Source organism: Oncorhynchus clarkii, chromosome 4 (genome assembly GCF_045791955.1).
Source record: "Oncorhynchus clarkii lewisi isolate Uvic-CL-2024 chromosome 4, UVic_Ocla_1.0, whole genome shotgun sequence".
In the NCBI taxonomy this organism is placed as follows: domain Eukaryota; kingdom Metazoa; phylum Chordata; class Actinopteri; order Salmoniformes; family Salmonidae; genus Oncorhynchus; species Oncorhynchus clarkii.
Window position 1 is genome coordinate 21,696,109 of NC_092150.1, and position 14,706 is coordinate 21,710,814.

A 14,706-nucleotide genomic window follows, 5' to 3' on the forward strand; every position below is an offset into this window, starting at 1 on the left:
AATGGCAACGGCACACAAACATACACACATGCAAAAACACACACATACACACACCGACACATTAACCTCTTCCTGAGAAAAGGTAAAAAAGGCTCCATTAGCATGGGGACTCTCTCTGGGTGTTGCTCATCACTCACCAAAGGGCTCTGTGTCTCCACTCTATCAACAGTGACATGTTCTGAGGCTGTTGCTAGGAGACAGCAGTGCTGCAGGGCATGTAAACAGGGTAGGCACAAGGCTTAGTGCCCCGTTACCACCAGCTCTACTACTCTACCATTATTCTCTGTCATGTCCTCCTCCCTAAACCCTCTCAATTACCGCTGACCTCTAAACGCACACACACATACACACAGACACACACACACACGCACACGCACACACACACACACTGCTGCTAGTCCCAGTGCCCCAGATTGAATGAGAATGAGCCTGACTCTCCAGAGAATATAAGTTTCCTCACAGCCAGTGACTGCAATAGTATGAAATCTAGGACAGATGCAGAGAGACAGTAAACATTCTGGTGCTATTAAATCATCTGTTGTGGACTCATGCACAGATTCACATTCACCAATACATTTGTAAACATCCTGGCAAACACATTGGGATGCTCACATCCTGGCAACAAATTCGATATAGTCAATAGGGGGGGTTAGTTAATCTCTGATATTAATCTGTTTCTTTTTATAGTGAGCATAAACAGCTCACCTCATTGCGTTGGGAGATAAAGTGCTCCTTTGTCTATTGTACTGTGAGCACAATGGCCATTGTAACTGGGGAATTGAGTTTCAGGCTCAGCAGGTGTGTCTGTTTCTCCCCTCGGCCTGTACTGTCTTAATCCACTAATATAGCTCAGCCAACACTCCTGGGAGCAGGGAGAGGTTTTGTCAAGGAGTGAAATGCATGCCAGCAGACACCAGCACAGGCGCGCACACAGATGGGTGGGAGGGCAGGCACGCACAGACAGACAGACACGCATGGACACATTCTCTCTCTCTGCCTCTCCCTCGCTCCTCTTTCACTGTCTCGCTACTCTTTCTCTCTCACACACATACAAACACACACGCATAGTGCCATTGAGCAGGAGAGGAGAACCTGGAGTGTGTTCTCCAGACATCTGCTGTGTATCTGCTGGAACCACGTAACAACTCTCCCTGAGGACAAACCAAGCCAGCCAGCTCCTACTGAGTGTCTCGCCTGGACAAGGAGATAAACTATCTACACACTGAAGAAAACTTACCTCATGCTCGCACGCACATGTGTGTGTCTGTACACTCCCCTCTGTATTTATTTGGACAGTGAAGCTGAAATGTTTTAATTTCTCTTCAACTCCAGCATTTTGGATTTGAGATAAAACAAATTATATGAGGTGACAACAGAATGTCACCTTTTATTGGATGGCATTTTCATACATATCTGTTTTACCTTTAAGAAATTAAATCACTTTATGTATCTAGTCCCCCCATTTGAAGAAGTCATAAGTATTTGGACAAATTCACATATAGTGTATTGCCAATAACGGGAGGTTAGCATGTTTTGGGGGGTATGATCTTTGTGCCTCTAACTTGAGAACTCATCATTATTCATGATTAATTAATGATTATCCATAATAATGGTAGCATCCACATTAATGTGGAAGTGCTAAACATATTCTATTCTTATTTACAATCAAAGTGACTTCAAAATGACACAAAACATGAATCACCTTTCTGTTCTTATTGGGCAAAATAAATCGGAAACACATCCAAACCAAATTGCAAATGCATCCAACAAGTTTGTAGAGTCACAAGCTTGATGTAGTCATTGTGTGCTAGGAATATGGGACCAAATACTACAGGTTAATTAGTCCAAATACAGTGCCTTGCGAAAGTATTCGGCCCCCTTGAACTTTGCGACCTTTTGCCACATTTCAGGCTTCAAACATAAAGATATAAAACTGTATTTTTTTGTGAAGAATCAACAACAAGTGGGACACAATCATGAAGTGGAACGACATTTATTGGATATTTAAAACTTTTTTAACAAATCAAAAACTGAAAAATTGGGCGTGCAAAATTATTCAGCCCCTTTACTTTCAGTGCAGCAAACTCTCTCCAGAAGTTCAGTGAGGATCTCTGAATGATCCAATGTTGACCTAAATGACTAATGATGATAAATACAATCCACCTGTGTGTAATCAAGTCTCCGTATAAATGCACCTGCACTGTGATAGTCTCAGAGGTCCGTTAAAAGCGCAGAGAGCATCATGAAGAACAAGGAACACACCAGGCAGGTCCGAGATACTGTTGTGAAGAAGTTTAAAGCCGGATTTGGATACAAAAAGATTTCCCAAGCTTTAAACATCCCAAGGAGCACTGTGCAAGCGATAATATTGAAATGGAAGGAGTATCAGACCACTGCAAATCTACCAAGACCTGGCCGTCCCTCTAAACTTTCAGCTCATACAAGGAGAAGACTGATCAGAGATGCAGCCAAGAGGCCCATGATCACTCTGGATGAACTGCAGAGATCTACAGCTGAGGTGGGAGACTCTGTCCATAGGACAACAATCAGTCGTATATTGCACAAATCTGGCCTTTATGGAAGAGTGGCAAGAAGAAAGCCATTTCTTAAAGATATCCATAAAAAGTGTCGGTTAAAGTTTGCCACAAGCCACCTGGGAGACACACCAAACATGTGGAAGAAGGTGCTCTGGTCAGATGAAACCAAAATTGAACTTTTTGGCAACAATGCAAAACGTTATGTTTGGCATAAAAGCAACACAGCTCATCACCCTGAACGCACCACCCCCACTGTCAAACATGGTGGTGGCAGCATCATGGTTTGGGCCTGCTTTTCTTCAGCAGGGACAGGGAAGATGGTTAAAATTGATGGGAAGATGGATAGAGCCAAATACAGGACCATTCTGGAAGAAAACCTGATGGAGTCTGCAAAAGACCTGAGACTGGGACGGAGATTTGTCTTCCAACAAGACAATGATCCAAAACATAAAGCAAAATCTACAATGGAATGGTTCAAAAATAAACATATCCAGGTGTTAGAATGGCCAAGTCAAAGTCCAGACCTGAAACCAATCGAGAATCTGTGGAAAGAACTGAAAACTGCTGTTCACAAATGCTCTCCATCCAACCTCACTGAGCTCGAGCTGTTTTGCAAGGAGGAATGGGAAAAAAAATTCAGTCTCTCGATGTGCAAAACTGATAGAGACATACCCCAAGCGACTTACAGCTGTAATCGCAGCAAAAGGTGGCGCTACAAAGTATTAACTTAAGGGGGCTGAATAATTTTGCACGCCCAATTTTTCAGTTTTTGATTTGTTAAAAAAGTTTGAAATGTCCAATAAATGTCGTTCCACTTCATGATTGTGTCCCACTTGTTGTTGATTCTTCACAAAAAAATACAGTTTTATATCTTTATGTTTGAAGCCTGAAATGTGGCAAAAGGTCGCAAAGTTCAAGGGGGCCGAATACTTTCGCAAGGCACTGTATTTATGACTTCTTCAAATGGCAGGACTAAAAATATAAAGTGCATTCATTTCTAAACAGTAATACAGATACTGTATGAAAATATCCTCAAATAAAAGTTGAAATTCTGTACCGTCATCTCATGAAACATTTGATCTCAAATCCAAAATGCCGGATAAAGAGAGAACATTTATTTTTTAGCTTAACTGTCCAAATAAATACGGAGGGGAGTTAATGACAGTGTGGACGGCCATCCGACCAAAAGCAGTAGGCGTATGCAAATGTTTATCTAATTACTATGTATTTATGTGTGTTCTTGCTTACTATACATACAGGAGCTTGTGTGTCTGTGAATCTGTGTTTAATTCATCCTATGAGGCCATCAGCTGTTAGTGACGTCAGGTTTATGTTGTTACCTGCCATTACATTCACTACATACCGCTATCATTCCCCCTCCTGTCTCAGTGATTTACTCACCCCAGCGTGTTATTGATTCATAGCTGAGCCTCCCCAGCTCTCTGGGGTGAAAAACCCAAAGAACGGATGAAACCCAGTTAAGTCAAATCAAGTGAAACTTTATTTCTCGCATGCACAGAATACAACAAGTGTAGACCACCGTGAAATACTTACTTATAAGACCTTAACCAACAGTGCAGTTCAAGAAGTGTTTGTTAAGAAAATATTTACCAAATAAAGTATAAAATTATAAAAAGTAACACAATAAAATAACAATAACAAGGCTATATACAGGAGGTACCGGTACCGAGTCAATGTGCGTGGGTACAGGTTAGTCGAGGTAATTTGTACATGTAGGTACAGTTGAAGTCGTAAGTTTACATACACCCTAGCCAAATACATTCGAACTCAGTTTTTCAACAGTTAATCTTAGTAAAAATTCCCTGTCTTAGGTCAGTTAGGATCAACACTTTATTTTAAGAATGTGAAATGTCAGAATAATAGTAGTGAAAATAAATATTTTCAGCTTTTATTTCTTTCATCACATTCCCAGTGGGTCAGAAGTTTACATACACTTAATTAGTATTTGGTAGCATTGCCTTTAAATTGTTTGACTTGGGTCAAACATTTTGGGTAGCCTTCCACAAGCTTCCCACTATAAGTTGGGTGAATTGTGGCCCATTCCTCCTGACAGAGCTGGTGTAACTGAGTCAGATTTGCTCGCACACACTTTTTCAGTTCTGCCCACAAATCTTCTATAGGATTGAGGTCAGGGCTTTGTGATGGCCACTCCAATACCTTGACTTTGTTGTCCTTAAGCCATTTTGCCACAACTTTGGAAGTATGCTTGGGGTCATTGTCCATTTGTAAGACCCATTTGCGACCAAGCTTTAACTTCCTGACTGATGTATTGAGATGTTGCTTCAATATATCCACATAATTTTCCATCCTCATGATGCCATCTATTTTTGAAGTGCACCAGTCCCTCCTGCAGTCCCTCCCCATGTGGCACGGTTGGGATGGTGTTCTTCGGCTTCCAAAAAGTACGATCTTTGTCCCCATGTGCAGTTGCAAACCGTAGTCTGGCTTTTTTATGGCGGTTTTGGAGCAGTGGCTTCTTCCTTGCTGAGGAGCCTTTCAGGTTATGTTGATATAGGACTCGTTTTACTGTGGATATAGATACTTTTGTACCCGTTTCCTCCAGCATCTTCACAAGGTCCTTTGCTGTTGTTCTGGGATTGATTTGCACTTTTCGCACTAAAGTACATTCATCTCTAGGAGACAAAACGCGCCTTCTTCCTGAGCGGTATGACGGCTGTGTGATCCCATGGTGTGTATACTTGCGTACTATTGTTTGTACAGATGAACGTGGTACCTTCAGGCGTTTGGAAATTTCTCCCAAGGATGAACCAGACTTGTGGAGGTCTACAATTTCTTTTCTGAGGTCTTGGCTGATTTCTTTTGATTTTCCCATGTTGTGAAGCAAAGAGGCACTGAGTTTGAAGATATGCCTTGAAATACATCCACAGGTACACCTCCAATTGACTCAAATGATGTAAATTAGCCTATCAGAAGCTTCTAAAGCCATGACATAATTTTCTGGAATTTTCCAAGCTATTTAAAGGCACAGTCAACTTAGTGTAACCTCTGACCCACTGGAATTGTGATACAGTGAATTATAAGTTAAGTAATGTGTCTATCAACAATTGTTGGAAAAATTACTTGTGTCATGCATAAAGTAGATGTCCTAACCGACTTGCCAAAACTATAGTTCGTTAACAAGAAAGGTGTGGAGTGTTTGAAATAGGGTTTTAAAGACTCCATCCTAAGTGTATGTAAACTTCCGACTTCAACTGTAGGTGTGAAGTGACTGTATAGATAATAAACAGCGGGTAGCAGCATTGTTCAAAAAACAAATGGAGGGGGGAGGGTGTCAATATAATTAGTCCAACGCCTCAGACACAAGAGGTATGTGGCAGGGTCTACAGTCAATCACGGATTACAAAAAGAAAACCAGCCCCGTCACAGACCAGGATGTCTTGCTCCCAGGCAGACTAAATAACTTTTTTGCCCGCTTTGAGGACAATACAGTGCCACTGACACGGCCCGCAACCAAAACATGCAGACTCTCCTTCACTGCAGCCGACGTGAGTAAAATATTTAAACGTATTAACCCTCGCAAGGCTGCAGGCCCAGACGGTATCCCCAGCCGCGCCCTCAGAGCATGCGCAGACCAGCTGGCTGGTGTGTTTACGGACATATTCAATCAATCCTTATCCCAGTCTGCTGTTCCCACATGCTTCAAGAGGGCCACCATTGTTCCTGTTCCCAAGAAAGCTAAGGTAACTAAGCTAAACAACTACTGCCCCGTAGCACTCACTTCCGTCATCATGAAGTGTTTTGAGAGACTAGTCAAGGACCATATCACCTCCACCCTACCTGACACCCTAGACCCACTCCAATTTGCTTACCACCCAAATAGGTCCACAGACGATGCAATCTCCACCACACTGCACACTGCCCTAACCCTTCTCGACCCCGCCCTGTGCAACTGGGTACTGGACTTCCTGACGGGCCGCAGGTGGTGAGGGTAGGTAACAACATCTCCACCCCGCTGATCCTCAACGCTGGGGCCCCACAAGGGTGCGTTCTGAGCCCTCTCCTGTACTCCCTGTTCACCCACGACTGCGTGGCCATGCACGCCTCCAACTCAATCATCAAGTTTGCGGACGACACTACAGTGGTAGGCTTGATTACCAACAACGACCAACATCGGGCTGTATCACCGCCTGGTACGGCAACTGCTCCGCCCACTACCGTAAGGCTCTCCAGAGGGTAGTGAGGTCTGCACAACGCATCACCGGGGGCAAACTACCTGCCCTCCAGGACACCTACACCACCCGATGTCACAGGAAGGCCATAAAGGACAACAACCACCCGAGCCACTGCCTGTTCACCCCGCTATCATCCAGAAGGGGAGGTCAGTACAGGTGCATCAAAGCAGGGACCGAGAGACTGAAAAACAGCTTCTATCTCAAGGCCATCAGACTGTTAAACAGCCACCACTAACATTGAGTGGCTGCTGCCAACACACTGACTCAACTCCAGCCACTTTAATAATGGGAATTGATGAAAATTGATGTAAAATATATCACTAGCCACTTTAAACAATGCTACTTAATATAATGTTTACATACCCTACATTATTCATTTCATATGTATATGTATATTCTGTACAATATATCATCTACTGCATCTTTATGTAATACATGTATCACTAGCCACTTTAAACTATGCCACTTTGTTTACATACCCTACATTACTCATCTCATATGTATACACACACACACACCATCTACTGCATCTTGCCTATGCCGTTCTGTACCATCACTCATTCATATCTTTATGTACATATTCTTTATCCCTTTACACTTGTGTGTATAAGGTAGTAGTTTTGGAATTGTTAGGTTAGATTACTTGGTTGGTTATTACTGCATTGTCGGAACTAGAAGCACAAGCATTTCGCTACACTCGCATTAACATCTGCTAACCATGTGTATGTGACAAATAAATTTGATTTGATTTGATTTTAATGATGCTGTTGTCATGTTTGGCCATGCAGTCGTGGGTGAACAGGGAGTACAGGAGGGGACTAAGTACACACCCCTGAGGGGTCCCAGTGTTGAGGATCAGCGTGGCAGATGTGTTGTTGCCTACCCTTACCACTTGGGGGCGGCCCGTCAGGAAGTCCAGGATCCAGTTGCAGAGGGAGGTGTTTAGTCCCAGGGTCCTTAGCATAGTGATGAGTTTCGTGGGTACTATGGTGTTAAACGCTGAGCTGTAGTCAATGAACAGCATTCTCACATAGATGTGGAGTGTGATTGAGATTGCATCATCTGTGGATCTGTTGGGGCGGTATGCGAATTGGAGTGGATCTAGGGTATCCGGCAGGATGCTGTTGATGTGAGCTATGACCAGCCATTCAAAGCACTTCATGGCTACAGACGTGAGTGCTACGGGGGTAATCATTTAGGCAGGTTACCTTCGCTTTCTTGGGCACAGGGACTATAGTCGTCTGCTTGAAATATGTAGGTATTGCAGACTCGGTCAGGGAGAGGTTGAAAATGTCAGTGAAGACACTTGCCAGTTGGTCCGCACATGCTTTGAGTACACTTCCTGGTAATCCATCTGGCCCTGTGGCTTTATGAATGTTTACCTGTTTAAAGTTCTTGCTCAAATCGGCTACCGAGAGCGTTCTTGTGCATGATTCAGTGTTGCTTGCCTCGAAGCGAGCATAAAAGGCTGGCTTCTGGGTTAAGTGGCATTGTGTCTTGAAGCAGTGTTGCTCGGCTGGGTTGTGTTTCGGAGGACGTACGGCTCTCGATATTCTCTCAAGAGTCCGTACAGGAGTTTCAGCGATGGGACAAGACTATAACTACCAGTTGTATACCATGAAATTGGGGAGAAAATAAATAAATAATAAACAATAAAAAAAATCCATGACTTCTGGTTGGGATAAGTACGTACTGTCACTGTGGGGACGACATCGTAGATGCACTTATTGATGAAGCCGATGACTGAGGTGGTATACTCCTCAATGCCCTTGGATGAATCCCGGAACATATTCCAGTCTGTGCTAGCTAAACAGTCCTGTAGCATAGTATCTGACCACTTCCGTATTGAACGAGTCAATGGTACTTCCTGCTTTAGTTTTTGCTTGGAAGAAGGAATCAGGAGGATAGAATTATGGTCAGATTTGCAAAATGGAGGGTGGGGGAGAGCTTTGTATGCATCTCTATGTGTGGAGTAAAGGTGGTCTAGAGTTTTTTTCCTTTGGTGTCACATATGACATGCTGGTAGAAATGATGTACAACGGATTTGAAGTTATTCTGTGACAAAGTTGTTTTCACGTATTTACTGTATACATTCATGTTTTGTCTCCCTGTTTTGTGTGTGTTACCTGTCAGTAGCAATGGAGGATCCTGAGAGGAGGAAGGGGAGGACCATCCTCCTCAGTGAATTTCATACAAATAAAAATGGGAAAACATTGTCAAAGTTACCCTTTCTAGATTAAACTATACTAAATATATTCGCATGTCACCAAATAATTGATTAAAACACACTGTTTTGCAATGAAGGTCTATAGTAGCCTCAACAGCACTCTGTAGGGTAGCACAGCTAGCTTCCGTCCTCCTCTTTGTACGTTGACTTCAATACAAATCCTTGGAGGCTTGTTTCTCACCCCCTTCCATAGACTTACACAGTAATTATGAACACTTCCGGAGGACGTCCTCCAACCTATCAGAGTTCTTGCAGCATGAACTGACATGTTGTCCACCCAATCAAAGAATCAGAGAATGAATCTAGTTCTGAAAACATAAGCTACAGTTAGCTAGCACTGCAGTGCATGCAATGTGGTGAGTAGTTGACTCAAAGACAGAGAAAGACAATGGTTGAACAGTTTTCAAATACATTTTTTCAAAAATGAAGGAGAAGCAAGGAAGAGAGAAAGAGAGAGATTTCATTAAAAAAATTCACTTTCAGTTTTATTTCCTTAGCTAGTAAATGCAGCTGGCTAGTTTAGTTACTCAAACACCTGGCTCAAACAGAGGGATGCTATGTTAGCTAGTTGGCTATGAATATACAACACAACACTGGAACTCTTCCAAGTCAAGGTAAGCTTTTGGTTTTATTAATTTATTGCCACCGGTCTAACTGCTTACTGACTATACACTGTAAGGTTTCTGCATGATTGTAGCGGGTTTACTAACACATTAGTTCTATTAGCTATGTTGACTAGGTCGTTACTTTAGCTAATATAGCTAATGATGTAGGCTGTGTGTAGCGGTTATGTCATGGATTTGCTTGAAACGTTTTTCCGCCTGGTCACATACAGCAGATGTGTTGTTCATTGAAGTCCACAAACTAAGGGAAATGGTGAAAGGAGGAGAGTGCATAGTGGCTAGAATGAATACAACGTGGCTGCTATGAAAGTGAACTGTATTTATGCATGATCTGTGGTGTATTCATTTCACCATTTCTGTTGAAAAACATTTCTTAAACGGAAGCAAACAAAACGGGGATAGAAATACCAGAATTTGTCCAATAGAAACTCTTGTTTGCAACTGTTGGACTAATGATTACATCCTAGATAAGCTAGATACAGGCAAGAGTGTGCAAGGCGGTATTGAATGTGTCACTGTCTGTCATCTAAAATGTTTCTCTTGACCTGTGTGCACTTACGTTGTAAACTTTCTTTCATAGGCTAGGTTGTAGCAACCTCATGATGGGTATAGGGAAATTTGAGTATCATGTAGTACCCTAAACCTATCTACGTTACATTGAACTTGGTGAATGGAATATGAATGACAGTCATCCAAAATGCAATAATACAAATAAGGCCATGCTCATGAAAAAAAATTATATATATTCCACCTTCATCATAAACGGCACTGACCGCCACTGGTCAGTAGCAAGTGCAAGGTTTTGTAGATCTCCTGGAACAGAGCTGTGTGTTTGTATATGTGTGTGTGCGCACAAAAGTCTGTGTGTGTCTGTCTTTGTGTTTTAGGATACCTCACTCCCTCTGTCTTTATCTACATCTTCTCGTTCTTTCCCTCTCTACCTCTTTGTCTTGACAGCAGCAGCTCTATCTGGTTTCTTTCTCTGTCTCCCTCTGCAGATGAGAGAGTGGACGTGGCCAGCACTCATGTTCCTTTTGGGAAGAGCCCAGCAGTCAGGGAGCCCCCATGGCACGTCCCCACTGCCCAACCCCCACCACAGGTAGCTGTGAGAGCTGCAGGTCACACCCCAACACCCCACCCAGCTACCACCATCACCCTCATCCTCCTGTCTGCCCTGGCTAATCACACCGACTGAGCACACATGAGAGGTGGGGAGCATTCACAAGAAGGAAAAGCAGGAAGAGGAGGATGAGAAAAAGGACAAGAGGAGGAGCTCGCCAGCGAACCTGTTGCTTTCCCTCAGCTGCTCCCTGTTTGTTAGTGGGAGCCGGGCTGCATGGCTGTGTTTGTGCGATGTGGGATGTGTCTCATAAAATCTCTCTCCCTTGCTGCCTTCTCCACTGCTGCCTTCTCCACTGCTTTTTCCTCACTGCCTCCTCCTCTCTGGTTCTCTGGACTGCCTGGTCTGTTGACCATCAGATGTGGCCAGCTACACATCCCACTGCTCTCTAGTAGGGACAACCATGGTTCTGGTGGTTCTCCTGTGGTCCTTAGATTTAGGAACAGTAAAGTTCACAAACAGTGCTGAACTGAAGAATGTAATCAGGCCCTAAAAAGACATAATCTCTCCTCACCTCTCTACACGCAAAGTCAACCGTCATGTTCTCTGGGGTCTCTCCATTTGTTACTTAGTTTGCATTTGATTATGCCACCTGTTAATAGTCACCGAGCATACTATACATGTTTATATGGTCCCATATGGGACTTATATTGTGTATTAATGTGTGGTATTTGTTTGTGTGTGTTTATTTACCTATATTTACGTCTACATGTTTCGTGAAAAAGTATTTGCCCTTTTCTGATTCTCTATTTTTTCATATTTTTGATACTAAATGTTATCAGATCTTCAACCAAAAGCTAATGTTAGATAAAGGGAACCTGAGTTTACAAATAACAAAAACATTTATACTTATGTTATTTATTTAATTAACAAAGTTATGCAACACCCAATTCCCCTGTGTGAAAGGTAATTGCCCCCTTACACTCAATAACTGGTTCTGCCACCTTAAGCTGCAATGACTGCAACCAGATGCTTCCTGTAGTTGTTGATCAGTCTCTCACATCGCTGTGGAGGAATGTTAGCCCACAGAACTGCTTTAACGCAGCGACATTTGTGAGTTTTCAAGCATGAACTGCTCGGTTCAAGTCCTGTCACAACATCTCAATAGGGATTCTCTGATACAGAGCAGAATTCATTGTTCCTTCTATTAAGGCATGTCATCCAAGTCCTGAGGCAGCAAAGCATCCCCAAACCATCACACTACCACCTCTATGCTTGACCATTGGTATGAGGTTCTAACTGTGGAATGCAGTGTTTGGTTTTTGCCAGGCATAATGGGATCCATGTCGTCCAAAAAGTTGACTCAAGTAAAAAGCACCTGTGTCATGTCCTGACCATAGAAAGCCTTTATATTCTATGGTGGAGTAGGTCAGGGCGTGACTGGGGGGTGTCCTAGTTTATTATTTCTATGTGTAGTCTAGTTTTTGTATTTCTATGTTGGCCTGGTATGGTTCCCAATTAGAGGCAGCTGTCTATCGTTGTCTCTGATTGGGGATCATATTTAGGTAGCCTTTTTTCCCACCTGTTGTTTGTGGGATCTTGTTTTTGTATTGTTGCTTTTGAGCCCTACAAGGCTGTACGTTCGTTTGTTTCTCTTTATTGTTTTGTTGCTGGTTCACATTTAAAATAAATATGATGAACCCAAATCACGCTGCGCCTTGGTCTACCCATTATGACGATCGTTACAACCTGGAAGCACCTGGATGAATATCAAGACTCTTGGAATAATGTTCTATGGATAGATGATTTAAAAGTATAACTTTTTGGATGACATGGTTCCCATTATGCCTGGCAAAAACCAAACACTGCATTCCACAGTTAGAACCATGTACCAACGGTCAAGCATAGAGGTGGTAGTGTGATGCTTTGGGGATGCTTTGCTGCCTCAGGACTTGGATGACATGCCTTAATACAAGGAACAATGAATTCTGCTCTGTCTCAGAGAATTCTACAGGAGAATGTCAGGCTATCCATCTGCGAGCTGAAGCTGAAGTGCAGCTGGGTCATTCAGTAAGACAATGATCCATGTAATTGTTGTGTTATTTGTTCACTCAGGTTCCCTTGATCTAATATTAAGTTTTAGTTGAAGATTTGATAATTCATTATAAAAATGTTGCAAAAGTAGAGACAAATAGAAAGGGGGAAAATACTTTTTCACGGCACTATGTGTTTCTTTACCTATCATTTTCTTTCATTTTAAAACTTGTAATAATGGCTTGTACAGTACTAGAACTGACCTACTAGACAAATGTAAATACACATATTTATGTAAATATACAGTTTGTACTGTATAAGGATAGGATGACAAGGGCTTAATTGGAGTTGTTGCTGTGGAAATATAAACTTCACCATATTATTTTGCTCGTGTGTTTTGATTGGCCCAAGCCCGAAAATATGTTCCCACACACTGACATCCTAGTTAACCTGCATCCATTGCATCGAGATCACCTCTATAATTAGGGCAAGTGTATACATGTATATATTTGAAGTCGCACACAATGCTTATTCATCTATGTTACATGTTTTATTACAGACGTTGCTCACTTTAAAGGGATGCTGCAAACACCTCCACTCTGCATGAAATTTTAGGTTTACCGATAAGCAAGTGTGTTTAACCTAGCCTAGTAAGGAAATAATAGCTGAATAAACAAATTGTCTACAACTCAATAAAGACCCTACATGAAAAAATATAACAGTTCACTATAGAATACTACACTATAGAATTCTATATTATACTGTAGAATACTATACTACACACTAGATATTATCACGTTAGCCGATGTGATATGTATTGCGATTTTTACGATTCTCACGATTCTATATGTATTGCGATTCGATACTGTGATTTTATTGCAATTCGATGTTCCAAACATATTGCTTACCATATATCTGCTGCAGATGGACAAGAGAGCCATGAGAAAATGAGTTTCATCAGTCATGGAAATAAAAGTGCTGAATACAAATTGGCTCCCTATTTAAAAAGATGGAGAACAAGTTATGAAGGAAACACACTGGAGTTTTGGTGCAGGTACAGCCAACTAGCGCATACATAATACTGCAATATTGTCAAAACGATACTATATGTATCATCAAAAATAATATCTCGATATGTAACTATATCAATTTTGGCCCCCATCACTACTACACACTGTATGTAGTATCCCACGATCATGTGTAGTACTTACTATAGAATGTTGTAGTACACTGTAAAATACTAAAGTAGATACTACAGTATCCACGAAAAAACACTAGTAAATACTACATTAATGTCCGCAAAAACACTACCCCTTTTTAAACTATAGTAAATACTACAGTATCTTATTTGCATATACCCTGCCCATTCCCCTCCCCCATATCTGCAAATTCCCCTCCACCATATCACAATTTTTGCCACCCATAAATGAGAAACCGACATTCTATTTATAGACCATACAGTATATTGTGTAACCTACAGGTTATTGTTCCTTACTATCCATTCAGACCCCAGTCCTACCTACCTACAGGTTATGGAAAATGTGCTCTTTTAGTATTTCTCCAGTATGTTTCCTGAAGGAGAAAGCCTCCACTTCTATGTTAAAGATAATTAAACAAAAACACTACAGTAAATACTAATACTAGTAATGTCGGCAAAAACACTACAGTAAATACTACAGTATAGTACAGTCCACAAAAAACTACATTAATTACTACAGTATATGCTACAGTTCTTTTACTATACTATAGTTTACTGTAAATACTACAGCAAATACTACAGTGAATACTACAAAGTCTGCAAAAACACTACAGTGAATACTATAGTATTTATACCATAGTATACTTAAGCAATAAGTGTCCTTATGGTATATGACCAATATACCATGGCTAAGGGCCGACACAACGTGGTACCTAGATACTGCCTGTAGCTGTGGTATATTGGCCATATACCACAAACCCCCGAGGTGCCTTATTGCTATTATAAACTGGTTAACAACGTAATTAGAGCAGT

General features: G+C 41.7%; 1 protein-coding gene across 1 annotated transcript in view; it reads left to right on the plus strand.

Annotated features, from left to right (window-relative positions):
* The window catches only part of LOC139407945 (glypican-5-like), a 140,526-nt gene extending 129,730 nt beyond the window's left edge, over nt 1–10,796 (plus strand). Inside the window, exon 9 of the mRNA XM_071151822.1 lies at nt 10,600–10,796. Coding sequence (XP_071007923.1) covers nt 10,600–10,796 — 197 coding nt within the window. The remainder of the gene's footprint in view (nt 1–10,599) is intronic.
* The last annotated feature ends 3,910 nt before the right edge of the window (nt 10,797–14,706 follow it).